The sequence below is a fragment of the Annulohypoxylon truncatum genome, assembly GCF_022578515.1.
Source record: "Annulohypoxylon truncatum strain CBS 140777 unplaced genomic scaffold F4807scaffold_9, whole genome shotgun sequence".
Taxonomy (NCBI): Eukaryota; Fungi; Ascomycota; class Sordariomycetes; order Xylariales; family Hypoxylaceae; genus Annulohypoxylon; species Annulohypoxylon truncatum.
Window position 1 is genome coordinate 748,952 of NW_025953795.1, and position 16,612 is coordinate 765,563.

The 16,612-nt window shown below is 50.8% G+C and overlaps 4 protein-coding genes across 4 annotated transcripts; 2 read left to right on the forward strand and 2 right to left on the reverse strand.

Moving 5' to 3' along the window:
• Positions 1-550: 550 nt before the first annotated feature.
• F4807DRAFT_418588 (MRC1-like domain-containing protein) lies at positions 551-4,685 on the forward strand. Its single transcript, XM_047997330.1, has 2 exons — positions 551-3,298; positions 3,352-4,685. Exons 1-2 carry the CDS (start codon positions 576-578, stop codon positions 4,418-4,420), a joined length of 3,792 nt encoding a protein of 1,263 aa, XP_047856172.1. The 5' UTR covers positions 551-575; the 3' UTR covers positions 4,421-4,685.
• A 600-nt stretch (positions 4,686-5,285) lies between these two features.
• On the forward strand, positions 5,286-6,635 carry F4807DRAFT_458548 (uncharacterized protein; the record flags this gene model as incomplete). The annotated part of the gene is made up of 2 exons (XM_048001225.1): positions 5,286-5,303; positions 5,355-6,635. 2 exons carry the CDS (start codon positions 5,286-5,288, stop codon positions 6,633-6,635), a joined length of 1,299 nt encoding a protein of 432 aa, XP_047856173.1.
• Positions 6,636-6,882: 247 nt separating this feature from the next.
• Positions 6,883-8,606, reverse strand: F4807DRAFT_418593 (DUF1688 domain-containing protein). The gene is made up of 4 exons (XM_047997331.1): positions 8,356-8,606; positions 7,948-8,284; positions 7,691-7,864; positions 6,883-7,627 (listed from the first exon to the last, which is right to left on the reverse strand). The coding sequence occupies exons 1-4, from the start codon at positions 8,566-8,568 to the stop codon at positions 7,002-7,004; spliced, it is 1,350 nt and encodes a 449-aa protein (XP_047856174.1). The 5' UTR covers positions 8,569-8,606; the 3' UTR covers positions 6,883-7,001.
• A 222-nt stretch (positions 8,607-8,828) lies between these two features.
• F4807DRAFT_418595 (uncharacterized protein) lies at positions 8,829-16,046 on the reverse strand. The gene is made up of 3 exons (XM_047997332.1): positions 15,478-16,046; positions 9,338-15,379; positions 8,829-9,284 (listed from the first exon to the last, which is right to left on the reverse strand). Exons 1-3 carry the CDS (start codon positions 15,649-15,651, stop codon positions 9,267-9,269), a joined length of 6,234 nt encoding a protein of 2,077 aa, XP_047856175.1. The 5' UTR covers positions 15,652-16,046; the 3' UTR covers positions 8,829-9,266.
• Positions 16,047-16,612: the final 566 nt, after the last annotated feature.

Genomic DNA, 16,612 nt, shown 5'->3' on the forward strand with positions numbered 1-16,612 from the left:
TGTAAATTCACATTGGTTGATAGGATGATGTTTAGGTGGCCCCATAATTTATCGGATTGTTGCATATGAGTCGCGGAGCTTGACGCGAAATACGCGTCTCGTCAAAGTCAAAGCGCGTACAAGGGGAAGCTCCAGGGCTACTTTAATATGTAATTGCTCCAGCCCCCACATACACATACACTGTTTTAACCAACAAACATAAACTGCATGATTAGAATTGCCAATTAAGATATCAATTCTCAATCATAATGTCTTCATAAGACCAAAAAGTTTAATTCGATTTCCGAACCTATCGAGTATTACTATCTACAATGGCTTCTACTCGATCACCGTCGCCTGCCGAGGGCACTTCCGCTCCTACATCACCGCAATTATCTCCTCGGTCCAAGATCAAGGCTTTGTTGGCGACCGTAAATGATGCAGACTCAGATGATGAGTCTGATAGCCCAATTGACCCAAAGACTTTGTTCAAATCCGCCGACAAGGCCAGCGCGGTTACACAGGATGTTGAGAGTGGTGATGATGAAGATGAAGAGGAAGAGATTATCAGACCTCGGGGACGACTCGCCGGACGAATGAGAGCCGATGACACAAACAAGTCGGCCAAGACGCAGAACAACAATGAGGATAACAACGAATCAACGAATGCGGATAATGACGAGGAAGATATTAGCGCCCTACCGCGTAGACGACTAGCCAGACCCAATCGACAAGCTACACCAGAAGTTACGGCAGACTCAGAGACGCCCCCATCACCTGGTCTTTTCGTCACCCCGGCTCCCGAAACCCCTGTAGCTCTCCGTCAATCCGTAGCCGAGCCTGATACGGACGATGAATTGCCGCAAATTGCAGGAAAGAGTGAACGCTTCATGGCACTAGTAGCTAAGAAGCGGGAAGAAAGGCTTGCTAAGGAGGCAGAAAAGAAGCGCAAGGACGAAGAACGTGCTAAACGAATGGCTGAGCAGATGCCCGCCGAATCGGAAGTCGACGACGACGTATCTGATATCACTGACGATGATGGCGGCCGTCAACTCACGCAAATTGTTTCCCGTCCTGCTGCTCGCAAGGCTAGCAAGAAGGCTTTAGAAGAAATGAATCGAGAGACGCAACGAATAAGTCGAAGCTTGCAACTTGCTCACGAAGCCAAGACCAAGAAAAAGATAACCAAAGATTCGTTATTTGAGCGTTTCAATTTCAGAAAGGAAACGGCGCCTAGTGATAACAAGCCGACCAGTTCGAGCAGGCCAACGACCCCGGGCTCACAGCATACTGATGCTGATATGGTAGATGCTGGAACTCCTCCAAGTTCTCCACCGCTGGCCCCAAAATCTGTACAGGATAACGACGCTACGCCCACGGTTCAAACTACGAGCGTGCAGATAAATAATGTATTAGGAGAGGACGATGATGAGTTGCCTAGCCTAGAGGATGCATTGGCGCAAAGCAAGAAGGAAGATAAGGGCAAAGGCAAGGCCGTCGAGTCTATAGCCGTACCTTCGGAGACGAAAACAGCAGCAGCCAAGCCAAGACGCCAAGTTCGCGTCAAGATGCCTCCAATACAGGCAAACTTGGTCGCGATAGATTCTGATGACGAGCTAGAAATTACTAACTCGAAGAAGGGCCGAATGGATTCGATCTTTAACAAACTCCCCGAAAAGAAGGCACAGGAATCCAATTCTATGAATATTTTACGTCGTCTCGCCCATCTCTCCTCACCCCCGAGAGAACCTACGCGTGGCCGCAAAGCCAAACCATCGATGACCCCCGCCGAGCTTCAGATGTCTCTACAACAACGCGCCAGAGCTCAGGCCAAATTGGAGCGAGATCGACGTTTAGAACTGTTGCGATCCAAGGGTATCAATGTCCTGACTGAAGAAGAACGCCAGCGAGAAAGAGACCAGGTTGAAGATATCGTTGCTCGAGCCCGCCAAGAGGTCGAGGAAATCATGCAACGAGAACGCGAGGATGCTAAGAAGACACGGAAAGAGAGAAAGGAGGAGGGTGAAAACGATCCTCTGGCTTGGGACGATAGTGACGACGATAGTTATGAGGAAAGTGAGAAAGAGAAACCGGCCGAGGTTGAACTTTCTGGATCGGAAGAAGAGGGAGATGAAGATGACGAGATGGATGATGCTGAGGACGAAGACGAAGACGAATCTACAGCAAATCCTATGTTTGAGAACGAAGCAGAGGAAGGTGGTGAATCTGAAGAGCAACAGACGCCAAAGGCCAAAACCCAAGCTATTGCTTCCGACGACGAGGCAGATGATGAACTCCCGGCGATAAAGTCCCGCCGATCAAAGAAACATGTGCAAATCGTTTCAGATGACGAGGATGAAGTAGAAGCGACTCCGAAACCCAAAGTTAGTCACTGGAAATCTCCATCTGCTACTCACTCAAGCTCTCCAAAGGTCCCAACGTCTGTCTTGCGATCCGCCACGAAGACCTTCATTCCCGGACTCCCCGTTCCTGTAGCAGCGCCAGCAGGTCTTGGACTTACCCAGATTTTCGCCGGTACCATGGACGATAGTCAAGGCGGGCCAATCAACGGATCTCCGATGCAGTTTACTGCCAGTATTGACAATTTCCCCGACTCCCAATTCTCCGCCACGGCAGGTCAATCCCAGAATGACATGGTTCTTGACAGCCAGAAGGAGCAAAATCTAGAAACCCAAGCGCGTGAAACGCAGACTCAAGGCGTACAACTGCATTTTTCGCAGTCGCAAGCGCACGGCTTCGATACATTGATACAGATGGACGCAACACAAATGACAGACTTCATTGAGCCTACTCAAGATGGCGGTTTCCAAGACTTCTCTCCACTTAAGCAGCGATTTGTCGATGCGCCCCAATCTACAGTTGATACAGTATTACCTAGCGAGATACCCGACTACGAGACCATCGAAGACTCTCCTCTCGTGAAAAGAGGGGGAAGGTTAATACGTCGTAGGCCTTCAACCTTGGCATCTTCCACCTTAGCATACCCCGAGGTTCCTGGAAGCCCTAGTCCCGCTTCCAGAGACCCCGAAGCGGGTGCGAATGCAGCAGCGAGCGCGTTCAAGGTGATGGAAAAGGCAGCCAAGAGGAAGAAGCGCATGCAGGAGAAGTTCGACAAGAAAAAGAGCAAGGCTAATGAAATGGTCGAGGAGCAAGCCGAGGAGTCCGAGGACGAGTACGCAGGTCTTGGCGGGGTTGATGGTGAAGACTCGAGCGACGAAGACGAGGAACTGGTCAAAGAGATGATTGACGATGCTGTTGGCAATAACGTCGACGACGCGAAACTGGCTGGTTTCTATGCGTAAGTGACTGTTATTTTCCTCTCCCCCAAAACGTAAGCTTACATTTATACAGTGATCGAGAACGTGCAGCGGATGCGGCCCAGGTGGACAAGCTATTCCATGATATTACAACCGGCATGCTACGCAAGCGTCGCCGTGGTGGTGGCAATCACGACTACGACCTCTCGGACTCTGACGATGAGGGCGAGGCCCGACGACGCATGAAGCAGCGCCAATTCGCCAAGATGCGGAAGGCGTTGTACGCGGACGAGCGCATCAGCAAAATCGCCGAAAATTCACGCAACGCGGCGTTCCTCAAGAGTATAGAGGACTTGGGCAGCGACGAAGAATGGGACTTTGGTGAGAATGTCCCGGATTCTGCGCACGAGAGCACGGGCGAGGAAAGCCAAAGCCAGGAACAGAGGAAGGATACGCCAGCAGCGGAGCAGTCGATTCCGGATAGTCAACCTACGGATGGACGCAAGCGCGCTCACGAGGGTGACCACGCTCCACGTCCTCCACCCAACGCCCGACGCACGAAAGCCGGCACTCGTCCCACTTCAATCACCGACGTGAGAAGAGAATTGTCCGATCTACTCGACGAGCCCAACGGTTCCGCCGCATCCATTATTCCTGCTACGGAACTAGGCTCCGACGAGGAGGACGAGGAACGACCAAAGACAGCGTCTTCGAACAAGGAGAACCGAACTCCTGATGTCGCAGTAGTAGACCGCATCAAGATGAAGCGCGACTCGTCTTCGCTCTCCGCAGCCGGCAGCTCGCGCCTCGCGTTTGCAGCACCGTCAGCGTCCGGCTCCGGCGGCTTTAAGGTCCCGGCGCTGCTCAGGCGCGCGACGACCAACTCGCTCATATCCAGCTCCTCGACGTCGTCTAGCGGCGGCAACGTCGCAACCGGAAACGCAGGAGGTCCGGGTTTAGGTCTAAGCAAGGCGGGAGAGGATGGCAAGCTTCTGAAGAAGACGGCGGGAAAGCGCTCAGGTATTAACTACTTCGCGAGGGAAAACGAGAGGCGGGCCGCAGTCGCGGACGCGGAGAAGAGGCGCGAGGCTAAGAAGTGGAAGGGCGCGGAAGGGAGAGGAAAGGTCGTTGGCGGGTTGTTTGGGGGTGGCAAGTTTGAGTAGAGTGAAAGGGGTTTTACTCTGGCTATCTCCTGGACTTAGGTATATATGACGTTGCTTTCGCATAGGCTTTCACATAGGCTCTTCCAGGGATTGGTGCTTGGTTTTCATGGCATAGGCGTAGGCGTAGGGCATCCAAATGTCTGAATAGGGAGACAATTACCCCAGAGCAAATCTAGTCTTGATTAATTTGATGTGACTTTACATCTGTTGTAGTTGATAACGAAGACGTTACTGCTTGTGATATGATTGTTTATTCATGTAGGCCTATATTAGAAAAGTGTATAGTAACCCCTTAAAGCGTAGATTGGGGGGAAGAAGCAGTCCATGTTACGGGGTTACACAAGCTTTGCCGAAGTTTCGCCACTTCCCGATTCCATGCCCTGGACGATAGGCGCAACATCCGCCATCCTGCCAAGTCAATTTAGCTTATGCACCTATCGGGTGATACTATACAGTACAAATGAATAACAATAATAAGTTATGCAAGAAGAGGCCATAAGGAACACTTGATAGATACATACCTCAGATTGATTTGGCGGGATGGCGGAAGTTACACCTATCGCCCACCGCGCGGGGGTTTTGTATTTTAAGTCTTCACTTCTCACCATCCATGATCACTATTAAGGCAACTCTAGGTTTCATCTAAAATGCAGTGAATAGATATAGCTCTAGACATATTTTCTTCTTCTCTAACGTGTTCCCGATAGAATGAGACTGGGATACCAATGATGGAAAAACCATATGCTCAACCCAAAAGCTTGAGGCACGTGTCGTCACCACCTTCAAGCTTCCTAGGACTTACGTAGGAAGAATCATCCCCGAGTAGATCGGTTGACGTGGACAATGTCTTGATGATTGACGAATCATGGCACCGCCGCCGGCTGTAAGAACCATTCAGTCACGGCAAGAAATAACTGCTAACTAACTACGTCAGACCCCAACGCCCCATCGTTTCCTCGTACCGAAGCGCTCCCAGCCCAAGACAGAGACGCCGAAGGCGTTCCAAAGCGGTGGTCAGCAGTTCCAGAACACGCCGCGGTTCTCCCTTCACTCGACGCCTAGGGGACCGCCGGGAGGGGGAGGAGGTGCAGGGCCATCTTCCAGCATCCCGACGCCGGGCCCGGCTCGATCCGGAGCCCCGTCGTTCATCCGTCCGACGCCCCGGGCCACGGACCCGATTCACGATGTCATTGATAGCTCGCCGCCCTTCGTTGAGCGAGCTGGTGGTGATGAGAGTAGTGGGCACCGGGGTGATCCGATCGAGGTTTTCGATGTAGACACCGACGACGACGCCGTGCCCGAGTCCTCGCCAATTGGAGTCGAAAGTGATATTAATGACTATGAGCATAACTACTACCGTGAGGAGAGCAGCGAAAGCGAAGCAGACATGAGACACCGCTCTCCGAAACGCCGCCGCATATCCATATCCTCGGACTTCAGCTCCGACACGCACGCGTCTCCACAGCATCATCTCGACCACGACCGCGACCACGACCTACCCATGCACGGCGCAGACGCAACGCAACGCCCTCTCCTCCTAGACCCCTCCTCCTCACAACCCCTCTCCCCCGTGACGATAAACCCGCGCTCCCCAGCCTCCGCCCAGCAACAGCCCACCTTCCTCAAGGCGCCGCGCTTCAAGCCCGCGGAAGCGTCCCCGGAAGAGCTCCTTCACGGCAGAGGAGGAGCCGCCGATCCGCTACCCGACGCGTTTTCGCCGCACCGCGGCAAACGTGGGGGTAAAGGCGCCAAGTACGCGCCCGGCGGCCTCGCGGCAGAGGTCCGCGACTGGTTCGTCGACGCGTGGGCCGGCGCTAGCGTCGCGGCCGAGGCGGCGGCTAGGCGGGCTGGTGGTGATGGGGGTGCGGGTTGGGGTGGGAATGGGGAGTGGGTTGCGAGGATTAGGGTTGAGGAGGTTAGGGAGGCGCCGGGGATGGCGCTCGTTGTTGGGCGGAGCATTGGGGTTGAGGGGGGTCGCGGGAAGGGTGGCGATGGCGATGAGGATGGTGGTGGTGGGAATGGCGTTGAGAGGGGAGATACACGAATGAGAAGTGTGAGGATGGTGCTTGCTGGGAGTCCGAGGATTACCGGGTTAGAGAAGAGACAGGATGTACGTCCTGGTGTGGTGGTATGTGTGGGAAGACCGACCTGGGAAATTTCACTTCCGGAGCAGGGAAGGTGGAACGTTGTTTGTGAGTGGGCTATCTTGCGTTGAAGAGACAAGCCATTCGACTTATACTTATGGGGGTGTTATGTGCTCTCCTCGGATGGATACTGTAGTATCGCTTTGGTCTGAGGATAGGACTCAAACTTTTTTTCGGCGGATAGGAGTCTCGACAGGGCTACGTAGTTCCCTGGTAATTTTCAGCTTCAATTTCCAGATGATATACGCAGTAATTATCCATTGCCATTTTTACAATTATCAAAATTCACAAACTCACTTCACTTGGACAATCACAGGCAGCACGTGGTGACTATATATCATAGACCTAGCGTAATTAAATACAGCTTAGGTTAGGTTGCATTGATAATCAGATTTACCCGAGACAATTTAGATGCGTCTCCCAATCCTCTAGTCTTATTAAAACACTGTGCCGTCACTCTTAATAATGATCGGGCTCGACTTCGTTTCTGGTCTCCGCTGTGCCGCCACCTCACGACCCGACTTCCATGTTCCTGCCTCCAATACCTGGGCCATGGATAAGCTTACACCCTCCATTCTCTCCAGGATCTTCTTGTACAAGATATCGATCAGGACCAGCGTCATGGCACGCCATTCGACAATAGCATCGTCTCCCGCGTCGAAGAGCGGAAGTGATTGGCCGGAGACCTCGAGTCCTCTGTCCAGCGTCTCCTTTTTGAGGGATAAGACACCTAGGTCCACGAACAACCCACCGTTGCGGTATTCGGGAAGGGCGGTCAGGGACTCGGCGTTGACCCATTGCTTCCCGAGGACCCGTTGGAAGGGCACCATGAGCGAGTACGTAAGCCATTGCGTGAGCTTATGGAAGGGTTGGATGTGGTCCGCGCTGTCAGTGGACTTGGATTGTTTCTGTAGGGTGCTCAGCGGCCAGGCGTCGCCAATCGGAAAGCCGTTGACGGTCGTCCGATCCTGGGGCCAGATGGGGATGAGCAAGGTTTGGAGGACATCCCAGAAGATGAGGATATCAAGCTTCGAGGAGTCGCCGGCGGTTTTCAGCATATGGTCTAGGAGGTTCATTAGCGATTGATTGATATTGCACGATTTAAATATAGAAAAGAAAACCTTACCAACCAGATTTCCAGGGCGACCTTCGGCTCCGAATACGTCGGAGTGAGCGAGAAGAGATTTGCCCAGGCTCCTGAGAAGTCCAGCACGAGATTCGACTCCGAGCATTGGGTTGCTGTCAGACACCTGGAAGCCTGCCGTGAGTGCCTCCGTCGTCAACTGCTCTAGGCCCTTTCCTGCAAGTCATCCAAATTAGTACACGCGAACACCCGTCCCAATCTCAAGCGTGACAAAAAAGAATGAAAATCAACAATCATACCATCGACCTTAGGAATACCCCCCTCCTTCTCAGCAGTGAAAGCCAAAGCCTTAAACATATAAAGGCTCACCACGGCAATCCCCTCGCTGCGCTCGTACGTCCGGCCGGATCCGGGCTCGACGAAGCGCCAGTGGTCGCCCGCTCCCGCGTCCAGGAGCACGGAGACGAAGAACAAGTCGATCAGGCGGCGGGAGAGCTCGACGTCGTCGCAGCCGCCTTCTCCTTCTTCCTTCCACGCCCGCGTCATGTCCGCGACGCGCGGCACGCCGCCGACCTCGAAGTGCTGCCAGCGCCCGTGCGGCGGAATCGTGTCGAACTTGTCCGGGCCGAAGTCACGCTGAAACCAAAAAGTGTGAGCGCATTTTGATAAACTTATTACAATCATGTGACATTGATTATGGGCCAGACCTTGATGACGGACGTTACGAAGTCCGCGGCGTCGTCGAGCTTGTCCTTGTGTAGGTCGAAATGAGTCAGGTTCCCGGCCTCGGCCGCCTCTCCCACGATCTTCGCACGGTCCCGTACGGCTTGGAGTGAGAGGAGGTACTTGACCTGTGAATCCATGTTTACTTCGAGTATGTTAGAATTTCTGATAGTAGAGGGATTGATGAGAGAGCTCATGTCTCGGACGCCAGCTTGATGATTATATAATGGAGTCGGTATCGGTATAGATACCCAACCCCGCATATTGCATCTGCTAGCGTAAACCCACTCTTCCGTTATCGAAAGGGGAGAGAAGAGAAAAAGGGGGTTCTATGATGATAGGCCGAGTTAAAGGGGCAGAGGAGCTTCCTCAAGCTCGATGACGCCAAAACATCTTGGCAATAGGACTCGACAGTTGTAAGTATCGTGATCGTCGAGAAACCATTGTGCTAGCATAATTGTAGCATAGTTGTATATCGATATATCCGTCATCCGCTACCCACTACATAATAATAATACATCTATAATGTTAACTCGACACTCGCAAGTAACTATTCGCTTCAGCTCTACTACAAATTTATTGAGATTTATATCAGGCAACGTCTCATTGACGTTCTAAATGCGTCTCTGTCCATTAAGTACAGATTAGTGGTGAATTCAAAGCAGTACCAACATGCTAAGGTGAGGTTTGCCCCCGAACCCCTATTGTAACCCAAAATTGCAAAGTCCTGCCAATTTCATGATTTATAGCATCAACCAAAAATCAATTTCTTCGCCGTCTATGATGCATTGTCGTGTCATATGCCATGCAAATGTCGAACGTAAGCGTAAGCAAGGCCCAAGTTGTATCCGTACTCCGTTCCCTAAAAGATGCTGGGTATCACCCGAGATAAATATTAATATCGTTTATATTTCTGTACATTGGTTAGTATTAGGGCTGTTGATGGATAATTGGATATACACTTGCCTGTTCTACCCTCCTCTGGTTCTGGGGGTCTAATGCGTTCGTAGCTCCCATCAATGTTTGCCCAATCGCTTTGCTTGAGCCGATGAGAGGTCTGAAAATGATTGTCGGAGCACGTTTAAGAACAGCTTTGGCAGCTCCTTGTGCGCTCTGACTCTCCATCACTTCCCCAGGGACCGCTATAATTGCGTCTTTTGCCACGTGGAGATCACGGGCAAGGCTAGAGTATGCACCTCTTAGTCCCTGCATTACGCCTGTTGGCTGATCAGCATACAGACTAATTTGTTTCGGTTCTTCGGTATCCAATTCATCGTCGTCCCATCCTGAGATATCACGAGACTCCGGCTGCTTGACAAGGACACCTTCGGCGCCCTGTAGAGCATATTGTGTACCAACAGCTATTTTGGCCCCAAGCTTGACGATCTCCGTCCCCGTAGTCTTCGCGAAGGCGACAGCTCCCTTGCTGATGCTGCGAATTATTCTGCCGTCCTTCCTATATTCCTTGATAGGGATTTCAACGAGATCTTTGAAGCCACTCCCAACGTTAACAAGAGACCGGACAGGGGCAAGACCGGCAAGAACGCCTGGAAGCTGTGTTTTCTTGACATCAGGCATCCAAATATCATTGAGTGTCTTTCCGAGTCTATCGAACCCTGATACACCGTAAATGATGGTGTGTCTCAGTACCATTCGTGCCTGATCAAGCACCAAAAAGTTCATGAATTCGGTTGTGTGACCGGATCGCAGCCCCGCATAGTCGACACGCTTTGGCTTGAAGTCAAGATTAACGGGTATTGAGTTTACTTCCGCCCTTTGTACAAATGGTATGTCGCTAGGCGAGGCATGGACAGGAGCAGACTCATCCTTAAACTCGAAGAATCGTGTAATGAAGTCCAAGGCATCCTGATCCACGTGCAGGCGGAGAGGCAGGAGTGAAGCCTTCAATACGATTTCAGATGCTGCCAATTCTGGAATTGGCTTGACGTTGAGTATTTCTAGATGGACCATACTGGTGCCCATCTCTCGTTCACCGGCATCTTGATCGTAGGTCGCAAATTTCTTCCATGTTGACGTGGGCACATGGTCGAAAATATCAAGATCTCTAATTCGAACATCGATTGAGCTTTGCGTCTCTCCGGAATCAGGGGGAAATGTGACTAGGTCTATATTCACACCCTTTAGCTCGAAGGTGATCTTATGACGCTTGCTGCGATTTAGCTTGAGTTTCTTCTTGGTACGATAGGCGTTGCCTTGACGACTTGGAGTGATAGTCATTGCTGTCGTTGCTATCGACTCTGTCTCCGTAGCGGCGTCGTTTAGCTCTTGGTTAATAGCCTGAGCAAGCTCCCGAGGATCCCGGTTTGCTGGAATGCCTATATAAATCGAGTTAAAAAGGAAATCGCCGATGACAGTTTCCTCTTCTACTATCTCCATATCGGTATTCGCACGAGCCCGGTCATGGCGTGACTGCCGTTCGATAGCAGTAACTTCGATGTCATGTACAGCCTTCGAGATGACTTCGCGGGTACTGGTCCAATCATAACCATCAAAGAGGTTCCATATGAAATGAACATCACGCACGCGAACGGCCAGGGGACTACGCTGCACCTTGGCGTTGTTGGCTGCATCGTACTCGTTCTTCGCAGAATTCCATCGGTGAGCGGTACCTTCTATGATGGATCCTGACCCAAAGTAATTATCTTGTATGGCCAGATCCTCATCATCGCTCTGTACATCTGGTTGGCTGCTGAAATTTGTGAGCAGGACACCATCGGTCGTATCCTGTGCTGTTGTTCTTTCTGAAAGCATGGAATCCGTTGCGTCGAAAAGCTGCGCTTCAACTGAAGGCTCGTCGTAGTAACGGGAATCAACTGCGAGAGGGCTTGATTGGCCGGAGTCGCCGATTCCAAAGTCACTATAGTCGTCTCTACCAAGCTCTTGTGCTATTCCAAAGTCATTATCGAAGTCGTAATCGCCTTCAGCTTTACCGAACGCATCCGCGGATATGGACGCGAGGAGATCTTGGACAGGGACTACGTTTGTCCTGTATTTAATCTCTTTGCTTGGTGGCGTTGGAGGGGCGAGTGCGTTAGCGAGGGCAATAAGGGTTTGGGTCGAGTCTGCGCAAGTCTCGAGAACGAGGAGATCATCTCGCAACTCAACGTCAACCCATTTATTGCCGTCTATTTTATTAGGGCCTATTTGTACCGTGACTTTTGCCGAGGAAATAAAGCAGATATCGACATACCCTCGCTGGCATAATTCTACCACCTGTGGAGTAGGAGTATTCGAGCTGCGCCTTCGAGTCGTTGACAAAGACTCCTTGGAGTCTAGTATCGAAACATCGTCGATGAGAAGTACGGATGCTCTATTTATTTGACCTAGCGCCTTTGCATCGTCCCCATTAGAGAGAGCAATTTCAAAGTGAGCATCGGTCAATACGATAGTCAACTTGGACGTAAGCCCAAGGGGATTCAAACCTAGCAAACAATCTTGAAGAATGAAGTCAACTTTTGTTGGTTTGGCATCTCCGTTTCCACCCTCATTAGACATGGGAGAACGGACTTGAGGTTTCCCCGTGATAGCTGCGTGAGCATGTTCGCCAAGGTTTGCGACGGAAGCTGCTAGGATGGCTTCGAAGTCTTGCGGTGTTGTATCTTCAGCGAGATCTAATACGTCCATAATGGTCGGCACACGGTATTCGATATTTAGATTCCGCATCCTGATCTTGATAACTGGTTCCATCTCATCTCCAATAATTCTCATAGTCAAGACGGGACCTTGGTTCACCTTTTCCATGGAAGAGATGGCTGTTCCGACTAACTCTTCAGTATGGTTCCGCCGTATCGAGATGGATCCTATCCCTATAGCGACTAAAGAGGGAATGGTTATATGGCCAGCCTCCACATCCTTCATAGATGCTTGCACGGAGCCGAATTTTCCACCCACATCCACCGTAACATCCAAGTTACGGACAAGACCCAGCGTGAGAATTCCTGGCCGGTCATCTTCGGGCAGGTATTTAGCGACAGTCGACAGTCGGGCAATCTCTTCGCCCAGGGCAGGAAGCACTTGGAGATGATGAAGCTTCTCGACGGTAACTTCTAGATCGTCTACGTTGATGCGTAATACAGCACCTTTCCTCCTTTGTCGAAGTAATGTGTCGACCATTATCTCCTCGTCATTCTTGGAAAACTTGTTTTTGGATGGTATGATGAGCTCTAAAAGTCGTTCAAGGTCATTGTCTTTTGGTGTCGTGAGGTATTCCAGGCGAGTATTCGTGATCACGGCATTTATGGGGGGGTCGCCCATGGAACGACTCATATACGGGCCTGCGAGGTTTATCTTTGAAATACCAATACCGACTCCTTCCTCCCGACTAACTAACTTCACGGCACTCGTATCCAAGGATACGCTACACTCCTTCCCGACAAGCTCTAAGCGGAAGCCGCCGAGTCTCATGTTCATTTTATTCTCGGAGTTTGCGGACGTATCGTCTGGGCGAATAGGCGCATCAAACCTCACTCCTCGTTGCTTTGGCGGCGGTTTCGGGGGACTGCGAGGAGGAGGAGGAGGAGGAGGGGAAGTATTTGAAGTCATCGATGAACTCATATTTAGGAAGCCACTCAAACCTCCGAACCAACTGAAGGTTTCATCTAGTCTTTGAAGATCTATTCTGACATGGAGCGGTAAGGTTGTTACTTCGCATCTGGTTGATGCAGATGTCTGGGTGACCTTGAGAGAGATATCGGCACCGGCGGCCGGGAACGCATCCCTTACAGAAGCTCGCATTTGTATACGCTGGTCGAAGGAAATGATATCATCATTTTCGTATCCAAGCTTGAACTTGCCCACGTCAATCGAGGTTTGTGTAGAGGATGTTGATCCCGATAGTCCTACGTTCAAGTCTTGAATAGTCGCACCAAGGATGGCGTCGGCGTTAAGCGAAGTAGGACCGGGGTTAAACAACCGTTCAGGTGTATCAGCAATTCCGACTAGATTCTCAAGAAAGTGTATAGTGATCTGTTCTGCTGCAATCTTGATGTTGGGCATGGATGATGGGCTACTTTTAACATCGGCCTTTGCTTTCTGTTTAGAACGAGTTTGAGGGGGTTGTTCTTTCAAAGCCGAAAGGATTCGCGATGCGACCAAAACCAGTAGGAACCCGGTGGATAGGTCGGAACGTATTTCTAGGGACGATATTATCACTTCTAGTGTTTTATCAGTTGTGGTTTCATGGTTAGTTGTACCAGGAGTTGGAGCTATTGACGCAATTGACGCAATTGACTGGTCGGCCGCGTGGATAGAGAACGCCCCGGGAAGATTTGGAGAGACCGATCGGCCTAAATGTGTCCGGGGCGGTCCGGGGCTTGGCTCTTCTCCGGCACGTGCAACTTGTATGTGTTCATGATTTGAAGGGATATAGAGTGAGATGGTACTTAAGGAAACGAGTTCTTTGACCAATCGAGTTGGTCCTCTTGGCGTAGCTGCCTCCTCCGCCGGGGCCTCTTCTTTCTCTTGATGGTGGGATGCGTGATCAGGCGAATGTCTTGCTTCCTCGAGATTGTCAAGGAATGGATCACTTTCTAACTCGGTATCCCGCGGCAAATGCCCGGAAGCAAATTTATCAACAGAAGGATCGTCGGATACGGTCGTAGGCTTTGGAGAACCTGATGGTGAAGTCCGGCTTTCGCGCTTTGGCGAGTTCTCTGCACTCGAAGGCTCCGAATCCCAGCCGCCAGGCATAGCTGGAGCGGTATGGCTCGTCTGGGAAGATGCTGCATTGGAGAAGGCACTCATATACATGCTCTCAGCTTCCTCGTGGCTGAACAAGTGAGACCGTGCAAGGTCGTCACCCAAGGAAGGCGTCCCATCGCTCCCATCAGATTCTGGGGGCCGATCTTCAATATTCTTGGTCGATTCAACAGAGCCCTCTCCCCATCTTTCCCGGTGTTCTAAAGCTGGTTCAGACTGAGCAACACGTGCCAAGGTCGACCAAGGGGCTGGGGCTGTATTAATGGATGACTGGGCTGTAGGTAAGGAAGAAGTCGGTTCTGTTTCATCTTGCAGTGGGATTCGAGGCGCCAGGGCCCGCGGAGTTGACGGCGCTGATTTTACATCTTCGTCCTGTTCTGCGTTCGATCCGCTTCCACTTAATTCATATGGTATGTTGAAGGCATCTTCACTATCCATAAGAGAGCGCTGATACTGACTCTGCGCAAGATTATCAGCATTGGAGCGCCATTCCGATGAGGACATCGCTGGTGAAGTAGACTCTTCCGACATGGTCTGTTGCCTCGTAACAGTCGGCGAGTTAGCGGCAAACGACGAAGGAATCGACGGTGATCGCGCTAGATTGGAGAAAACATTCGCCTCGGATATCAAACTTGCTCGAATCTTATTTAATCCGACAAATCGCTTCCCCTCCTTAAGCATGGGTTTGGGCCCATCATCGACGGTAGTCTCGTCTGCTGTCGTCGTAACCCCTTCCACATTTACATCATCAATAGCAAGTTGGAACGTGACCAATTCAGGAACGGTGGAATTCTGCTCAACTGGAAGTTCAACATCTAAATGGAAGGTAACCCCCTTAATAGAGACTTGCAATCGATCAACTATGCCTTGCAGGAAATCTGCTAGGAAGGTTGGTAGCGAAAGCGGTTGGCCAGTTCCTAAAGGGTAGTCATCATCGCTCCCATCCTCACTGCTTGTCACGGAGGCACCGAGGTCTTGGGTTTCAGCTTCGAGGGCGGCTTGAAGTTCCGCCTTCTCTTTCAAAGGCTGCGTATCCAAGAACGATTGGGCCAAGTCAATAGCATGTGGTACAGGATCGTCCTCTTCAGTTGACAGGGGGTTGTTTTTTTTATGCGATGCACCTTTAGAGCTTTCGTCTTTAGACGCAAGCTTTAGCTTTATCTCAACACCATCGATCTCAACCTTGATAGGGCTCGTATAAATGGCGGAAGGTATAGTAATTCGGAGCAGCAAGACTTTGGCTTTCCGAACTTCGAACGATGGTGGAAGTTGAAGCAGCTGTTCTAGTTTCTATGCTCCCGGTAATAGCGTTAGCTCTCTATTATCATACCCTATTGATGAAGACATGTCTTGACGGCACGAAGAGGCATGAAATGACAAAAACATGCCTGTAGCTTGACTCCAACATCTTGCAAGGTGAAGACATTATTCATTCCCACGGCAAAATCCAACTGGTCTATATCTAACGCATCGGTATCGAAGTAATCTAACTTCGATAAGGTGTACCGCAGCAGCCGCTTGGGCATGCTGGAGTTCCTGAAAGACTGGAAGAACATAGCCATGGTGGCGGTAATGACGATAACACAACTTCTACAATCAGGGTGGGACTAGACGAAAGGAGCCGGAGATTCACGGACGCGTAGGTCGCGTGTGGGGGAGCAGCGGTAGACTATCACGATATCCCACAGGTCGGGATGCGGGGTGGTAGCTCATCGTTGTCGGCACTGACGGCGTGGATGGAATGGCAGGATAGAAGGACAGTCGAGGTTTGGAAATACGCCGATGGGATGTTTGCGCCCTACGAAGTGACGATGTCCCAACGACAGTGTAGCGGAAGAAATGGTGAGATGTAATAGTAGGGAATATTAGGGATAGCAGGCACAATAACCTTGAAAGTTCGGCCTGGGTAATGGCCCCCGGATGATGAATGATGGGGGGAGGGCGTGCTAGCTTAAACCTTAGTCCCTTTAAACATGAGCTGCAGCGGAGTGTGTCATTTGATCCCGCTTTGCTCAGATTGCGCCCAGGTGCCTATCAAGGTACGCTATCGATACCGCGATAACAGCACTGGCAACCTTATGCGCCAAATCACGAACGTATCGGTCAATGTGACTTGCTAGATGAGATCCACTACGTGTGGGGGTGCATTAGGCAGCTGACCACTCACTGCCCTCGCTACTGGAACTCAAACACTCCAAACATCCATCCGTACCGCCTCGTCTTATTGAATTGGTGGTCATTGATGCGTTCTGCCATATCCACGTAAACCTTTAATCTAGGCATAGGCACCTTAGGTACGTAGGCATCGATCGAGACCATCTTCGAGCCTCAAGTTGTTATTAAAAAGAAATATTACACAGATCAAGTAATACACCGAATTACTCATTGAAGGGGAGACGCATTAGCCTAGTTTTCATACATGGTAGCTGCATAGTATATATGTACCTAGGTAGTTATCATAACTACATGTAGGTAGGTACCACGTCCCTCTTAATGACACATAATTACTTAAGTTCATAGATA